This window comes from Balaenoptera acutorostrata, chromosome X (assembly GCF_949987535.1).
Source record: "Balaenoptera acutorostrata chromosome X, mBalAcu1.1, whole genome shotgun sequence".
Classification (NCBI taxonomy): Eukaryota; Metazoa; Chordata; class Mammalia; order Artiodactyla; family Balaenopteridae; genus Balaenoptera; species Balaenoptera acutorostrata.
Genome location: NC_080085.1, coordinates 21,203,100 through 21,221,464, shown reverse-complemented (window position 1 = coordinate 21,221,464; position 18,365 = coordinate 21,203,100). Strand labels below are relative to the sequence as shown.

The following is an 18,365-nucleotide window of genomic DNA, read 5'->3' as shown; positions in this document are numbered from 1 at the left end:
TGCAGTAAGGTTTGTGAAGTCTAGATCAGGGAATCCTGACCCAGTTTTGTAATACTGTACCTGGCTCAAAAAATTCTGAAATATGAAATGGACTTCAGTTCCATATAGTGAAGAAAAGTGATAAACCTTATTACCTCTCCAGGAGAAAATGTATTATGATTGCATGGAGGAAAAGAGCCTTTGTTTCATCTTATTTTTATGGTTTTGATTCCATTCTCACCAGGTAACATGATTAAATGCCTCTGCGGCGTAATAGTAATCAAACAGCCAACACACACTGTAGCTTCTACTAAATGCCAGGCTTTGTGCCAAGCACTTTACATGCATTATCTTATCTAATTGTTACAGCACCCCTATAGGGTAGGGACGATAATTATCCCTATTTTACAGATGAGAAAACTGAGGTTTAGAGATGACACGTGACTTGCCCAACATATGTGCCTTCCAGGCACATAGGTATAGCAATGCTGCATAAAGGCTATGAACAAAATCCCAGTCCAGAGAAGCTATCAGAACAAAATCTTTCTTCGTTACCAAGGAAACTGATGCAGTTCCATTAGCTTAATGGCAAATATCATGACAGTGACAATTTTAGTATAACACATGGGTTCTAAGGCCCAGCCAATATTTCAACCAATATTGGTTTTAACAATGTCCCAGTAAAATAGGGAGCTCAGGTAGCTTCTGAGTGGCCATTCTATGTACAATTCATATTTTTGTCTAAGTCTCAGGAGAATTGAGGGGCTGTATTCACCCAGTATCTCTCCATAATAAAGAATAAATGTATACTTTTGGTTCTTCTCTTATATAAGTGAATTCAACTCCAATATTTACAAGAAAGAGAACATTAAAACCACTTGTACTTCACTGTACACATTCAAGTAGACTAATGAAAAGTGACTTTTCTTACAAGAGAGGGCCTTCCTGTCAATCCAGCCCTTGGGAAATAGCATCCTGACTCTTCAGGTTAAGAACACACATGAGTTGAAATAAAATATGACCATTCTGTGAATGATTGATTTCTCCCATGCCCTCTTGGATAAATCCATTTCTTTCTCCTTTAATTTTGGACCAGGAGAAGAAGTACCGCTTCCAAAACCAGGTAGACAAGATGAAGGAAAAGGTCAAAAACGTGGAGGAAAAATCAAAGGAATTTGTTAACAGAGTGGAAGAAAAGAGTCATGATCTAATTCAAAAGTGGGAAGAGAAATCGAGGGAATTCATTGGCAACTTCCTAGAACTGTTTGGGCCTGATGGAGCATGGGTATGTAATTATTTCACTTGGCCCTGCAATAATGGGTGTTTTCAGTTTATCCTCCTTTCCAAGGAACTACTCAAGGGTTCCCTTATCTCAGTCCAATATGTGACCTCCACTTTGGGCATCAGCCCAAATGACTTCAAGTCTGTGTCACTTCCTTATTTAGTTTTTGCTTTTCCTCTCACTATGGCACCCAGTGGTGCCCGAAGCCAGCTCTGGTCTCTATTTCTTATCCAGAGTTTGAAGCCATTTGGTAGTCATTGAATGTCTGTTACCGCAGAGGTTGGTTCCGTAGCTCATCCCAGTCTCCCAGTTGGATGATGCACAGCTTGGGGGTAAGGGTGAAGTGGGTCAGTGGTATCATGGAACTTGTAAGACGAGGCTCATGCCTCTTGGATCAACCAGAGGAGGAGGATGCAAAAGAAATGTAGCTGCCTTGATCGCCTTTGGTTGTCAGGAACTCCTCTTTCATTGGTTGGAATAGAGAGAAAGAAGAGGTAGGACTCTCTCTGTTCTTATCATGCCCTGATTTGACCCCTTTTTTTTTTTTTAAACATCTTTATTGAAGTATAATTGCTTCACAATTGTGAAGCAATTGTGTGTTAGTTTCTGCTTTATAACAAAGTGAATCAAATGTGTGTTAGTTTCTGCTTTATAACAAAGTGAATCAGCTACACATATACACACGTTCCCATATCTCCTCCCTCCCGCATCTCCCTCCCTCCCACCCTCCCCATCCCACCCCCCCAGGCGGTCACAAAGCACCGAGCTGATCTCCCTGTGCTATGTGGCTGCTTCCCACTAGCTATCTATTTTACATTTGGTAGTGTATATATGTCCATGACACTCTCTCACCCTGTCACATCTCACCCCTCCCCCTCCCCATATCCTCAAGTCCATTCTTTAGTAGGTCTGTGTCTTTATTCCCATCTTGCCACTAGGTTCTTCATGACCTTTTTTTTTTCTCCTTAGATTCCATATATATGTGTTAGCATACTGTATTTGTTTTTCTCTTTCTGACTTACTTCACTCCGTATGACAGACTCTAACTCCATCCACCTCATTACAAATACCTCCATTTCATTTCTTGTTATGGCTGAGTAATATTCCATTGTATATATGTGCCACATCTTCTTTATCCATTCATCCGATGATGGACACTTAGGTTGCTTCCATGTCCTGGCTATTGTAAATAGAGCTGCAATGAACATTTTGGTACATGACTTGACCCCTTTTTTTCCCCATGGTATGTATGTGCTGGGATAGGCATAAAGGTCGTGGGGGACTGAGGCCATGATCTGAATCTTAAAACTAAGACAGAGAATGTAGACAGGGTCTCTTGCCTAAATTCTATATAGAATTCTGAGTGAAAATTATGGAAAGGGAAAAGAAAATTCTGGAAACCACCTTCTATTCCATTGGTATTTCTACTGTGCATGCACTTCCAGAGTAAATAACCAGTATTATCAGCAGTTAATGAGGGCTCTATGAAAAAGATAGTTTTTTAAAACTGAAGTATAGTTGATTTACAATGCCATGTTAATTACTGCTGTACAGCAAAGTGATTCAGTTGTACATATATATATTTATTTTTAATACTCTTTTCCATTATGGTTTGTCATAGGATACTGAATATAGTTCTCTGTGCTATACAGTAGGACCTTGTTTATCCATTCTATATAGAAAAGCCTACATCTGCTAACCCCCAACCTCCCACTCCACCCCTCCCCCAACCCCCTCCCCCTTGGTAACCACCAGTCTGTTCTCTGTGTCTGTAATTCTGTTTCTGTTTCACAGATAGGTTCATTTGTGTCATATTTTAGATTCCACATATAAGTGATATCATATGGTATTTGTCTCTCTCTTTCTGACTTACTTCACTTAGTATGATAATCTCTAGTTGTATCCATGTTGCTGCAAATGGCATTATTTTGTTCTTTTTGTGGCTGCGTAGCATTCCACTGTATACATATACCACATCTTCTTTATCCATTCATCTGTCAGTGGACATTTAAGTTGTTTCCATGGCTTGGCTATTGTGAATAGTGCTGCTATGAACATTGGGGTGCATGTATCTTTTTGAATTAGAGGAGTTTTCTCAGGGTATATGCCCAATAGTGGGATTGCTGGGTCATGTGGTAATTCTATTTTTAGTTTTCTAAGGACCCTCCATACTGTTTTCCACAGTGGCTGCACCAACTTACATTCCCACCAATAGTGTAGGAGGGTTCCCTTTCCTCCATACTCTCTCCAGCATTTGTTCTTTGTAGACTTTTTAATGATGGCCATTCTGACTGGTGTGAGGTGGTACCTCATTGTAGCTTTGATTTGCATTTCTCTAATAATAAGCAATGTTGAACATCTTTTCATGTGCCTCTTGGTCATCTGTATGTCTTTTTTGGAGAAATGTCTACTTAGGTCTTCTGCCCATTTTTGGATTGGATTGTTTGTTTTTTGTTATTGAGTTTTATGAGCTGTTTGTATATTTTGGAAATTAAGCCCTTGTTGGTCACATTGTTTGCAAATATTTTCTCCCACTCTGTAGGTTGTCTTTTCATTTTGTTTATGGTTTCCTTTGCTGTGCAAAAGCTTACAAGTTTAATTAGGTCTCATTTGTTTATTTTTGTTTTTATTTCTATTGCCTTGGCAGACTGACCTAAGAAAACATTGGTACAATTTATGTCAGAGAATGTTTTGCCTATGATCTCTTCTAGGAGTTTTATGGTGTCATGTCTTATGTTTAAGTCTTTAAGCCATTTTGAGTTTATTTTTGTGTATGGTGAGAGGGTGTGTTCTAATTTCATTGATTTACATGTGCTGTCCAACTTACCAACACCACTGGCTGAAGAGACTGTCATTGTATATTCTTGCCTCCTTTGTCGAACATCAATTGACTGTACATGTGTGGGTTTATTTCTGGACTCTCTATTGTGTTCCATTGATCCATATGTCTTTTTTTGTGCCAGTACCACTCTGTTTTGATTACTGTAGCTTTGTAGTATTGTCTGAAGTCTGGGAGGGTGATGCCTCCTGCTTGGTTCTTTTTCTTCAGGATTGCTTTGGGCATTCTAGGTCTTTTATGGTTCCACATAAATTTTAGGATTATTTGTTTTAGTTCTGTGAAAAATGTCATGGGTAAGTTGATGGGTATCACATTAAATCTGTAGATTGCTTTGGGTAGTATGGCCGTTTTAACAATATTAATTTTTCCAATCCAAGGGCATGGGATATCTGGAAAGCGATAGTTTTAAAGCTAACTAACATTCCTTTTAGAACAAAAAGGAATGATTCCATTTGATTTTCCTGATTTTAAGTAGCCTAGATTTCCTATTATGACATGAGAAGTCTCTAACAAAATTCACTTTGGCTTTATTTTATTGATGGGTTGTCACTGCTGACTCTCTGCTCATTTGAGCTGGTTCATTATAGGATTATCTAAAAGTAAAACACTCAAATAGAAAAAAGAACAATGTTTGAGAAGTTAGAAGAGATGATTTGCTTAAAGCCTAGCAGTCTCTAAGTGATTATAGAGGCAGCTGTCGTAGGCCAACCATGTCTTGTTGGCTGAGTCTGAGAGGGGTGGAGGGTTTGCAAGGGGCTGCTTGAGCCCTTGATGACTTATAGAAAGAGCTTGTTAGAGTGGAGGAGCTAAGGGTTGGGTTCCTTTTCGTTTTCCCTGGGTTTCAGCTCAGTTCACTTTAATTCATGGGACATTGATTAATGTCCTTGTATGTGCATGGTACTAGGGAAGGACATGAAGATAAAGCGCAGACCCTGTTCTCTGGGATTCCGTGGTCTCTGTAACAAGTCTGAAATTTCTCATTAATCTAGTGTGTACTTTAATAGTTAACATTTTTCACAACTAATTTTCAGGCTCTGAGGAAACAACTAGTGGTTTTTTAAAAATGAAACCATGTAGGCATTCATTTGCTTGCAGGGATTCAGAAATGTGTCTTTGCTGAGACGCGCTGGTATTGTACCTCAAGCGGGAGGATGTTTCCTCCACCTGCAGTGAGCAAAGGCGGGAAAGGATATCATTTACATAGCAACTGTGAAGGTGGAATAGTAGCTGGAATTGTACTAGGGGAATTTGGTGACAGTGAGCTGAGGTGATTTTTAAGAAATGAAACCCAGCTAAGATACTGGAGGTTTTTCTTTTTAAAACTTGCTATTAGTGTCAAAACTGTTATTAACATTAATTTACCATATCAGCCAGACTTTGATGTTACTTTTTTTCTGTTGACATTAAAAGTACAGGAATAGTTACAAGGATGTTAAACGCCAAGATAAGTAATTTGCTTTCCATGAATATGCTATTATTATAATAATTCTTTTTTTTTAATTTATTTATTTATGGCTGTGTTAGGTCTTCATTTCTGTCCGAGGGCTTTCTCTAGTTGTGGCGAGCGGGGGCCACTCTTCATCGCGATGCGCAGGCCTCTCACTATCGCGGCCTCTCTTGTTGCGGAGCACAGGCTCCAGACACGCAGGCTCAGCAATTGCGGCTCACGGGCCCACCTGCTCCGTGGCATGTGGGATCTTCCCAGACCAGGGCTCGAACCCGTGTCCCCTGCATTGGCAGGCAGACTCTCAACCACTGCGCCACCAGGGAAGCCCTATAATAATTCTTTGTTTGTGGATTTGGGACTGGAACTCATTTTTTTTCTAACAATATAGTTTTATTTGCAACATAAATTTAATAATAACAACATATAAGATTGAAGTAAATTTATTTTATAATTCTTGTCCTACTTTTAAAGATAAAGACTCAAACTGGAATTGAAGTACAGCTGATGTACAATATTATATAAGTTACAGGTGTACAATATAGTGATTCACAATTTTTAAAGGCTATACTCCATTTATAGTTATCATAAAATATTGGCTATATTCCCTGTGTTGTACAATATATCCTTGTATCTGATCATTTTATACAAACTGAATTTTAAAAATGTATTTATTATAAAATTTTGTCCCCATCTAGGTACCAACTATTGTCATATAGTAAAAACCTCCTCTAATATATAATTCTTGTAGGAAAGTCATAAGAAACAAACAGCAACAAAACAGAAAGAGAACGACCACCCAGAGAACCCACTATTAACATACTGGCCTAAAAACTTTCAAATATTTTCTTCCATCAAGAATGTATATATAGGCATTCTTCCATGTCAGTGCTTTTCAGGTTTCTATTTCATGTAAGCTATTTTGTTTCCCTCCACCTTTTCCCGGAAGAATATTTTCTTAGTTCTTCATATTTAGGAATAACTCTATTTGTGCTAATTTTCTGATCTTCTCCAGAGAAAGCAACAGATCCTGGTGCTATCAAATTTACTCATCCAAACATTGATTATGTCCTCTGTTATGAAATACAAGCAGAAGAGCCTGCTTTCCACCTCCCAGGGCAATGTTTCTCAAAATTTTTTCATTATTGCCCTTATTTAAACATTTTCCCTAATTGCCCACCGATGGCTTTTAGTACTATTAGACACACTATACATCTGTTTATATACTATGGCCCGTGGGCGGGGTGGGTGGTATATTAGTTTTCTGTTGCTGCTGTAACAAATGACCACAAATTTAGCAGCTTAAACACACAAATGTGTTATCATACATCTGAAGGAATAAAAGTGTGACTCACTGTGTTAAAATGATGAGGCTGGAGGGGCTGCATTCCTTTACGGAAACCAAGGGGAGAATCTGTTTCCAGCTTTTAAAGGCCACCCACGTGCCTCTGCTGGGGTCCCCTTCCTCCACCTTCAAAGCTAATGTTGAATCTGTGACTTCTCTTCATTGTCTCTTTTTAGTTTTTTAAGGAACCTCCATACTGTTCTCCATAGTGGCTGTATCAATTTACATTCCCACCAACAGTGCAAGAGGGTTCCCTTTTCTCCACACCCTCTCCAGCATTTGTTGTTTGTAGACTTTCTGATGATGCCCATTCTAACTGGTGTGAGTTGATACCTCACTGTAGTTTTGATTTGTATTTCTCTAATAATTAGTGATGTTGAGCATCTTTTCATGTGCTTCTTGGCCACCTGTATGTCTTCTTTGGAGAAATGTCTATTTAGGTCTTCTGCCCATTTTTGGATTGGGTTGTTTGTTTCTTTAATATCGAGCTGAATGAGCTGTTTATATATTTTGGAGGTTAATCCTTTGTCCGTTGATTCGTTTGCAAATATTTTCTCCCATTCTGAGGGTTGTCTTTTCATCTTATTTATGGTTTCCTTTGCTGTGCAAAAGCTTTGAAGTTTCATTAGGTCCCATTTGTTTATTTTTGTTTTTATTTCCATTACTCTAGGAGGTGGATCAAAAAAGATCTTGCTGTGATTTATGTCAAAGAGTGTTCTTCCTATGTTTTCCTCTAAGAGTTTTATAGTGTCCCATCTTACATTTAGGTCTCAAATCCATTTTGAGTTTATTTTTGTATATGGTGTTAGGGAGTATTCTAATTTCATTCTTTTACATGTAGCTGTCCAGTTTTCCCAGCACCACTTATTGAAGAGACTGTCTTTTCTCCATTGTATATCTTTGCCTCCTTTGTCATAGATTAGTTGACCATAGGTGCGTGGGTTTATCTCTGGGCTTTCTATCTTATTCCATTGATCTATGTTTCTGTTTTTGTGCCAGTACCATATTGTCTTGATGACTGTAGCTTTCTAGTTTAGCCTGAAGTCAGGGAGTCTGATTCCTCCAGCTCCGTTTTTTTCCCTCAAGACTGCTTTGGCTATTCGGGGTCTTTTGTGTCTTCGTACAAATTTTAAGATGATTAGTTCTAGTTCTGTAAAAAATGCCATTGGTAATTTGATAGGGATTGCATTGAATCTGTAGATTGCTTTGGGTAGTATAGTCATTTTCACAATATTGATTCTTCCAATCCAAGAACATGGTATATCTCTCCATCTGTTGGTACCATCTTTAATTTCTTTCATCAGTGTCTTATAGTTTTCTGCATACAGGTCTTTTGTCTCCCTAGGTAGGTTTGTTCCTAGGTATTTTATTCTTTTTATTGCAATGGTAAATGGGAGTGTTTCCATAATTTCTCTTTCAGATTTTTCATCATTAGTGTATAGGAATGCAAGAGATTTCTGTGCATTAATTTTGTATCCTGCAACTTTACTAAATTCATTGATTACCTCTATTAGTTTTCTGGTGGCATTTTTAGGATTCTCTATGTATAGTATCATGTCATCTGCAAACAGTGACAGTTTTACTTCTTCTTTTCCAATTTGTATTCCTTTTAGTTCTTTTTCTTCTCTGATTGCCATGGCTAGGACTTCCAAAACTATGTTGAATAATAGTGGTGAGAGTGGACATCCTTGTCTTGTTCCTGATCTTAGAGGAAATGCTTTCAGTTTTTCACCATTGAGAATGATGTTTGCTGTGGGTTTGTCGTATATGGCCTTTATTATGTTGAGGTAGGTTCCCTCTATGCCCACTTTCTGGAGAGTTTTAATCATATATGGGTGTTGAATTTTGTCAAAAGGTTTTTCTGCATCTATTGAGATGATCATATGGTTTTTATCCTTCAATTTGTTAATATGGTGTATCACATTGGTTGATTTGCGTATATTGAAGAATCTTTGCATCCCTGGGATAAATCCCACTTGGTCATGGTGTATGATCCTTTTAATGTGTTGTTGGATTCTGTTTGCTAGTATTTTGTTGAGGATTTTTGCATCTATATTCATCAGTGATATTGGTCTGTAATTTTCTTTTTTTGTGGTATCTTTCTTGGGTTTTGGTATCAGGGTGATGGTGGCCTCATAGAATGAGTTTGGGAGTGTTCCTTCCTCTGCAATTTTTTGGAAGAGTTTGAGAAGGATGGGTGTTAGCTCTTCTCTAAATGTTTGATAGAATTCACCTGTGAAGCCATCTGGTCCTGGACTTTTTGTTTGTTGAAAGATTTTTTTTTTTTTTTTTTTTTTTAAATTCCTCATAATCTTTTTTTTTTTTTTTTAATTTTATTTATTTATTTATTTATTTATTTTATTTTTGGCTGTGCTGGGTCTTCGGTTCGTGCGAGGGCTTTCTCTAGTTGCGGCAAGTGGGGGCCACTCTTCATCGCGGTGCGGGGACCGCTCTTCATCGCGGTGCGCGGGCCTTTCACTACCGCGGCCCCTCCCGTTGCGGGGCACAGGCTCCAGACGCGCAGGCTCAGCAATTGTGGCTCACGGGCCCAGCCGCTCCGCGGCACGTGGGATCCTCCCAGACCAGGGCTCGAACCCGTGTCTCCTGCATTAGCAGGCAGATTCTCAACCACTGCGCCACCAGGGAAGCCCTGTTGAAAGATTTTTAATCACAGTTTCAATTTCATTACTTGTGATCGTTCTGTTCATATTTTCTATTTCTTCCTGGTTCAGTCTTGGAAGGTTATACCTTTCTAAGAATTTGTCCATTTCTTCCAGGTTGTCCATTTTATTGGCATAGAGTTGCTTGTAGTAGTCTCTTAGGATGCTTTGTATTTCTGCGGTGTCTCTTGTAACTTCTTTTTCATTTCTAATTTTATTGATTTGCGTCCTCTCCCTCTTTTTCTTGATGAGTCTGGCTAACGGTTTATCAGTGTTGTTTATCTTCTCAAAGAACCAGCTTTTAGTTTTATTGATGTTTGCTATTGTTTTCTTTGTTTCTATTTCATTTATTTCTGCTCTGATCTTTCTGAGTTATTTCCTTCTGCTAACTTTGGGTTATGTTTGTTCTTCTTTCTCTAGTTCCTTTAGGTGTAAGGTTAGATTGTTTACTTGAGATTTTTCTTGTTTCTTGAGGTAGGCTTGTATAGCTATAAACTTCCCTCTTAGAACTGCTTTCGCTGCATCCCATAGGTTTTGGATCATCGTGTTTTCATTGTCATTTGTCTCTAGGTATTTTTTGATTTCCTCTTTGATTTCTTCAGTGATCTCTTGGTTATTTAGTAACGTATTGTTTAACCTCCATGTGTTTGTGCTTTTCACGTTATTTTCCCCTGTAATTCATTTCTAATCTCATAGCTTTGTGGTCAGAAAAGATGCTTGATATGATTTCAATTTTCTTACATTTACTGAGGCTTGAGTTGTGACCCAAGATGTGATCTATCCTGGAGAATGTTCCGTGCACACTTGAGAAGAAAGTGTAATCTGCTGTTTTTGGATGGAATGTCCTATAAATATCAATTAAATCTAGCTGGTCTATTGTGTCATTTAAAGCTTCTGTTTCCTTATTTATTTTCATTTTGGATGATCTGTCCATTGGTGTAAGTGAGGTGTTAAAGTCCCCCACTATTATTGTGTTACTGTCGATTTCCCCTTTTATAGCTGTTAGCAGTTGCCTTTTGTATTGGGGTGCTCCTATGTTGGGTGCATATATATTTATAATTGTTATATCTTCTTCTTGGATTGATCCCTTGATCATTATGTAGTGTCCTTCCTTGTCTCTTGTAACATTCTTTATTTTAAAGTCTATTTTGTCTGATATGAGTATTGCTACTCCAGCTTTCTTTTGATTTCCATTTGCATGGAATATCTTTTTCCATCCCCTCACTTTCAGTCTGTATGTGTCCCTAGGTCTGAAGTGTGTCTCTTGTAGACAGCATAGTTATGGGTCTTGTTTTTGTATCCATTCAGCCAGTCTATGTCTTTTGGTTGGAGCGTTTAATCCATTCACGTTTAAGGTAATTATGGATATGTATGTTCCTATGACCATTTTCTTAATTGTTATGGGTTTGTTTTTGTAGGTCCTTTTCTTCTCTTGTGTTTCCCACTTAGAGAAGTTCCTTTAGCATTTGTTGTAGAGCTGGTTTGGTGGTGCTGAATTCTCGTAGCTTTTGCTTGTCTGTAAAGCTTTTGATTTCTCCATCGAATCTGAATGAGATCCTTGCTGGGTAGAGTAATCTTGGTTGTAGGTTCTTCCCTTTCATCACTTTAAGTATATCATGCCACTCCCTTCTGGCTTGTAGAGTTTCTGCTGAGAAATCAGCTTTAACCTTATGGGAGTTCCCTTGTATGTTATTTGTCGTTTTTCCCTTGCTGCTTTCAATAATTTTTCTTTGTCTTTAATTTTTGCCAATTTGATTATTATGTGTCTCGGCGTGTTTCTCCTTGGGTTTGTCCTGTATGGGGCTCTCTGTGCTTCCTGGACTTGGGTGGCTATTTCCTTTCCCATGTTAGGGAAATTTTCGACTATAATCTCTTCAAATATTTTCTCTGGTCCTTTCTCTCTCTCTTGTCCTCCTGGGACCCCTATAATGCGAATGTTGTTGTGTTTAACGTTGTCCCAGAGGTCTCTTAGGCTGTCTTCATTTCTTTTCATTCTTTTTTCTTTATTCTGTTCCGCAGCAGTGAATTCCACCATTCTTTCTTCCAGGTCACTTATCCGTTCTTCTGCCTCAGTTATTCTGCTATTGATTCCGTCTAGTGTAGTTTTCATTTCAGTTATTGTATTGGTCATCTCTGGTTGTTTGTTCTGTAATTCTTCTAGGTCTTTGTTAAACATTTCTTGCATCTTCTCTATCTTTGCCTCCATTCTTTTTCCGAGGTCCTGGATCATCTTCACTATCATTATTCTGAATTCTTTTTCTGGAAGGCTGCCTGTCTCCACTTCATTTAGTTGTTTTTCTGGAGTTTTATCTTGTTCCTTCATCTGGTGCATAGCCCTCTGCCTTTTCATCTTGTCTATCTTTCTGTGAATGTGGTTTTTGTTCCACAGGCTGCAGGATTGTAGTTTATCTTGCTTCTGCTGTCTGCCCTCTGGATGGAACTCATTTCTTAAAATAGAGAATCTGTGTTAACCTGCCAATATAGTACTGATACAAATACAAATAACCCAAACTTGGAAAGGTACAAAATACAAGGATTTAAGGTACAAAATTTGGTACAACAGGTTTAGCATGTAGCTTATAGTGGGTACTCCATAAATGTTTCTAGATTGAACGAATAGATGTGTGATGAAGAGCTATTCACAGAACTTTTCAGCACCTGTGAAGGATATGGTGAGGCCTAAATCCTCCATGTCTATATTGATCTATATATCTATGCTCCCTATAGATATCTGTATATCTGTATTGCTAGATCAACATATACCCTTAGCCTTCTATTGCTTATGGTGCTGGACAGGGCTTGGTTACAACTTAGCGTTTGGTGGCTCGATTTCAGTAGGCAGACTTGGTTTGCTTGGCCCTTAACAATGTTTAAACCTTTCTCATAGGGAGGGCACAAACTCTCCAGTTGACTGTGTCTATAACATTCCCCACTCTTCCTTGCTGCCACCTTCTCGAACCTTACACATTTATGGTGCCCACCTGGCCTCAGGGAATATTTGTGTTTGCACCTTGTGGTATAGAGTCTTCTAGTCTCCCCCAAGTGACCTCATGTTTGGAATCAAGAACAAGGATATAAAACCCAAAACCTTACAGTCCATCTCTAAGTGGAGGGTGGTGGTGATGTTACTGTCTAGAAGTTGTGTAGTAGGTTCAACTCTTTTTACATAGTTCTTTTATGTCTACTCTACCCATTTTAACCACATAAGAGGGTAGTATTATAGCAGTGTTATAAAGAAAGAAAGGTCTAGAAAACTTATGAACCTTTCCGATGGTCTCATAGGAGTTTGGAGGTACCAGGATGGAGCCTGGGGCCAAGCCTCTTTCTGCAGGCCAGCACTGGATCCTTCATGATAGAAATGTCCATGGGATGCAGTCACTTTGCTTCCCTCTCCTTTGGCTAGCGTGTGGCACTGTGGAGAAACTAGGGTCTATCAAAACCCTTCCTTTAAGGCTTTTGTGACAAAGCCAGTTGCCAAAAGGGCACATTAGGTCAGGGCATCTAGATTCAGGGCAGGGACTGTTGGCTCCTTTCCTAAGCAAGAAGAAATCATGGTGTTCATGGCTGTATTCATTATTAGAGTGTAACAAATTACCCCAAAACTTGGTGACTTAAAAACAAACATTAGGGCTTCCCTGGTGGCGCAGTGGTTGAGAATCTGCCTGCCAATGCAGGGGACATGGGTTCGAGCCCTGGTCTGGGAGGATCCCACATGCCGCAGAGCGGCTGGGATCGTGAGCCACAATTACTGAGCCTGCGCGTCTGGAGCCTGTGCTCCGCAACAAGAGAGGCTGCGACAGTGAGAGCCCCGTGCACCGCAATGAAGAGTGGCCCCCGCTTGCCAGAACTAGAGAAAGCCCTCGCACAGAAACGAAGACCCAACACAGCCATAAATAAATAATTTAAAAAAACATTTTCTCACATAGTTTCTGAAGGTCAGGAAGCAGCTTAGCTAGATGGTTATGACTTGGGGTCTTGTTATGAAGTTGGCAGTCAGGATGTCAGCTGGCGCTCCAGTCATTTGGGGCTACAGGATCCTCTTCCACACTCTGATGTCACTGTCGACTGGATACCTCAGTTCCTCACTATGTGGGTCTTTCCACAAGGCTGCCCAAGTGTCCTCAGTTCCTCACTATGTGGGTCTTTCCACAAGGCTGCCCAAGTGTCCTCACGACATAGCAGCTGGCTTTCTCCAGAGGGAGTGAGAGTCTAAGAAAAAAAAAAGCTATAGTCTTTTATGATCTAACATCGGAAGTGACAAAGCATCACTTTTACCATCTTCTACTGGTTACACAGACTAATCCTTGTATATTTTGGAAGGACACTACACAAGGATGTGAATACCAGCAGGTGGGGCCTTCTTGGCAGCTGGCTACCACCATTGCTTTTGAGAATTTGAAGCAAGCAATCTACTTTTCAACTGTTGTAATAGATTCTCAGTCCCCTTTTACTCAGTCTGATGGGTGGATTGTCAGAGACCAATATGTTAATTTTCAACTTTATCATCTACCACTCTGTTTAGTTAACTGTTTGCTTGATTCTTGTAACTAGTTTTGACCCATACTCAGAAGAGAGCCTGTAACCCAACCAGAGCTGCAAAGGGAAGCCTTCCCAACAGAGACTTGGTATTACCTCTCTTTGGAGGATGCGTCTCTGAAAGACAGACTGTCTCAAGGGAAGGGTTGTAAAGGAGCTAAATTTTGAAGCTTTGTTGCTATTTAGGAGGCAACCCTGTTCATGTCCAAGATATTGAGGGTCAAGAAGTCAGGATCAGGGGATGCCGACTTCCTAGTGAAATTTCATGTTTGCTCTGGGAATTCAAGCATTTCAAACAAACAAAGATAGCATTCTGTTTAAACATTAGTACCCCAGCCACATATGCTGTCCTTTAAAATATTACATATCATTTTGAATGATCTGCCATTATATTCCTCCATTGACTCTGAAAATAGAATCATTTCCTGTTTGAAGTGAAAATGGCTCTATTCTGTTTTACCATGTGAACATAGACCCTTTCCTGGAGCAACAGGTGAGAATGACCTTAAGTCAGGTGCAAGTTTTCGGTTTTTCCTGGACCACGAACTCCCTCAGCCTCAATCCAGTCAGCCTGGTGGATCTGTAATTTGCCATCTGATATGAAATTACTTAAAGAAAAAAAAAAAACACCTTGATGGTATGTTCTTTTTTTTTTTTTTTTTTTTAGAAAAACCAGATTTACGTGATACGAGGTCCAATGCTAATTTTTTCAAACAGCACTAAAAAGACATACAATTCACCATTTTAACCATTTTTAAGTGTACGGTTCAGTGGTATGAAATACATTCACACTGCTTTCCAACAACCACCACCATCCATTTCCAGAACTTTGTTTTTATCATCCCATATTAAAACTATGTACCCATTAAATAGTAAATTCACATTTCCCCACTCCCCTCAACCAGTCCTTGGGGACCACCCCTTTACTTTCTATATCTATCAATTTGACTATTCTAGGTACCTCATAAGTAGAATCATACAGTATTTGTTCTTTGTTGCACGGCTTCTTTCACTTACTATAACGTCTTCAAGGTTCAACCGATATTATAACATGTATCAGAATTTCATTCCTTTTTAAAGCTGAATAATCTCCCATTGTGAAAGACTTTATTTTAATGTAAAAGAGGCTTATTTACTTATGTTAAAGCATCAGGGCTTCCTTGGTGGTGCAGTGGTTAAGAATCTGCCTGCCAAGGCAGGGGACACGGGTTCAAGCCCTGGTCCAGGAAGATCCCACGTGCAGCGGAACAAATAAGCCCGTGGGCCACAACTACTGAGCCTGCGCTCTAGAGCCTCTGAGCCACAGCTACTGAGCCCACGAGCCACAACTACTGAAGCCCGCATGCCTAGATCCGGTGCTCCGCAACAAGAGAAGCCACCGCAATGAGAAGCCCGCACACTGCATTGAAGAGTAGCCCGCGCCCACTGCAACTAAAGAAAGCTCGCGTGCAGCGAAGACCCAATGCAGACAAAAATAAATAAATTAAAAAAGAAAAGCATCGGCCTGAGGGGCAGGCATATAATTTAACATACTTCTTAGGGGCCTGCTGGTTACTCTCCAGGGATGGAGGCTGGTGGGTGCCATCTTTGTGTTCTCCCTCTGCCTCATTTCAGCTTGCTTGCTCATAACGTCCAGAAAGGAGCTTGTACCCTCCTTTGGCAGCCTGATTTTTCTGGCTGCTACCCACAAGATACCACTAGATCACCTGGATCTGGTGGCCAGTGGGGCTTATGCTGAAGAATCCCACAGGACTGTAACCAACGGAGAAGACTTCTCGTCCAGGTACCATGCGCAGGACACAGCAAGAGGCAACAGACCCAGGAGCCCAGTCTTTCTGTGAAAGTGGCCTGTTTGCTTGTCCTGGAGCTATGTGGCCTGAGGGACAGACTTTTATGGTTTGGCACACATCTAGGGACCTATTGAAGTGTACTCCAAACACAGAGGCCAGTAGATGCCATCTCTGCTCTCCTTCTGCCTCACACCAGGTCACCAATAGCTACCAGAAAGGAACAATAACTGAACTGAAAAATACACTAGAGGGATTCAACAGCAGACTAGATGAAGCTGAAGATCAGTGAATGTGAAGACAGGGCTGTGAAACTCACTGCAATCAGAGCAGCAAAAAGAAAAAAGAATGAAAAAAAGTGAAAATTGCTTAAGGAGCTTATGGGACAATATCAAGCCAACCAAAATTCATATTATAGGGGTCCCAGAAGGAGAAGCAAGAGAGAAAGGGGCAGAAAACTTACGTGAAGACATAATGGCTGAAAACTTCCCTAACCTTGGGAAGAAAACAGAGACCCAGATCCAGGAAGCAAAGGGAGTTCCAAATAAGATGAACTGAAAGACACATTATAATTAAATTGTCAGAAACTAGGGACAAGGAGAGAATCTTAAAAGCAGCAAGAGAAAAACAACTTGTCATGTATAAGGGAACCCCCATAAAACTATCATCACATTTTCAGCAGAAACTTTACAGGCCAGAAGGAAATGGCATGATATAGTCAAAGTGCTGAAAGAAAAAAACCCACAACCAAGAACACTCTACTGGGTGAAGGTTGTCACTCAGAATTGAAGGAGACAAGAAAAGGCTAAAGGAGCTCATCACCACGAAACCAGCCTTAGGAGAAATGTTAGAGGGACTTCTTTAAGCTGAAAAGAAAGGGTGCTAATCATTAATAGGAAAACATATGAACGTATAACTCTCACTGGTAAATATAAATATGTAGCAAAATTAAGAATAATGTTATAAAGGTGCTGGATTAATCATTTATAAAGCTAGTATGAAGGTTAAGACCTTCATACTAGCTTTATAAGTGAGTAAAAATAACTATAACTACAATAATTAAGGGGTACAAGAGATTAAAAGATGTAAAAGGTGACATCAAAAGTGTCAGACATCTGGCAGGGGTTAGGAGGGAGAGTAAAAATGTAGAGCTTTAGAATGTGCTCAAACTTAAGTTTTTATCAGCTTGAAACAGACTGTTATATACATTTTTTATGTGTAAGCCTCATGGTAACTACAAAGTAAAAACCTATAGTAGACACACAAAAGATAAAGGAATCTAAGCACACACTAAAGAAAGTCATCAAATCACAAAGGAAGAGAGCAGAAAGGAACAGAGGAACTAGAAAACAGCCAGAAAACAATTAACAAAATGGCAATATTTACATACCTATCAATAATTAATTTAAATGAAAATGATTTAAAATTTCCAATTAAAAGTCAGAGTGTCTGAATGGATAAAACACACATCTACATGCTGCCTACAAGACACTCACTTCAGATGTAAGGACACAGACTTAAGGGAAGGGTTGGAAAAAAATATTCCATGCAAATGGAAACCAAAAGAAAGCTGGGGTAACTAAGACAAAATAGACTTTAAAACAAAGACAGTAATAAGAGACAAAAGCATTACATTGTGACCAAGGGGTCAATCAAACAATAGGATATAACATTTGTAAATATTTATGCACCCAACATAGGAGCACCAAAGTGTATTAACACTTTAGGAAAGTATTTCCTATAAAAGGAAAGACAACAATACAGTAGTAGTAGGGGGCTTTAAAACACTACTTTCATCAATGGATAGATCAGTCAGTACAGAAATTCAGCTGTAAATGACATATCAGATGGAGTTGATACATACAGCACAGTCCATCCAAAAGCAATGGAATATATCAATACATTCTTCTCAAGTGCACATGAAATATTATCCAGGAGAGATCATATGTTATTAGGCCACAAAAGAAGTCTTAACATATTTAAAAAGACTGAAATCATATCAAGCACTTTTCTAACTACAATGGTATGAAACCAGAAATCGATTACGAGAGGAAAACTGGAAAATTCACAAATATGTGGAAATTAAACAGCATGCTACTGAACAACCAATGAGTCAAAGAAGATATCAAAAGAGAAGTCAAAAAATACCTTGAGACAAATAAAAATGGAAATACAATACACCCAAACTTATGGGATGCAGCAAAAGCAGTTCTAAGAGGGAAGTTTGTATCAATAAATGCCAATATCAAGAAACAACAAAAAAATCCTCAAACAACCTAACTTTACATGCCAAGAACTAGGAAAAGAATAATACAGGAAGCCCAAAGGAAGGAAATAAAGATCAGAACAGAAATAAATGAAATACAGACTAAAAAGACAGTAGTTAAGATCAACAAAACTAAGAACTGGTTCTTTGAAAACAAAATTGACAAACCTTAAGCCAGACTCATCAAGAAAAGAAAGAGGACTCACATCAACAAAATTACAACTCAC

The 18,365-nt window shown here is 39.2% G+C and overlaps 1 protein-coding gene across 8 annotated transcripts in view; it reads left to right on the top strand.

Annotated features, from left to right (window-relative positions):
- PCYT1B (phosphate cytidylyltransferase 1B, choline) overlaps positions 1-18,365 on the top strand; it is a 174,963-nt gene that overhangs the window by 128,941 nt on the left and 27,657 nt on the right. For all 8 annotated transcript variants that reach the window (XM_057538946.1, XM_057538945.1, XM_057538951.1 and 5 more), the window contains one exon: positions 1,076-1,264. In XM_057538946.1, the coding sequence (XP_057394929.1) occupies positions 1,076-1,264 (189 nt within the window). The remainder of the gene's footprint in view (positions 1-1,075; positions 1,265-18,365) is intronic.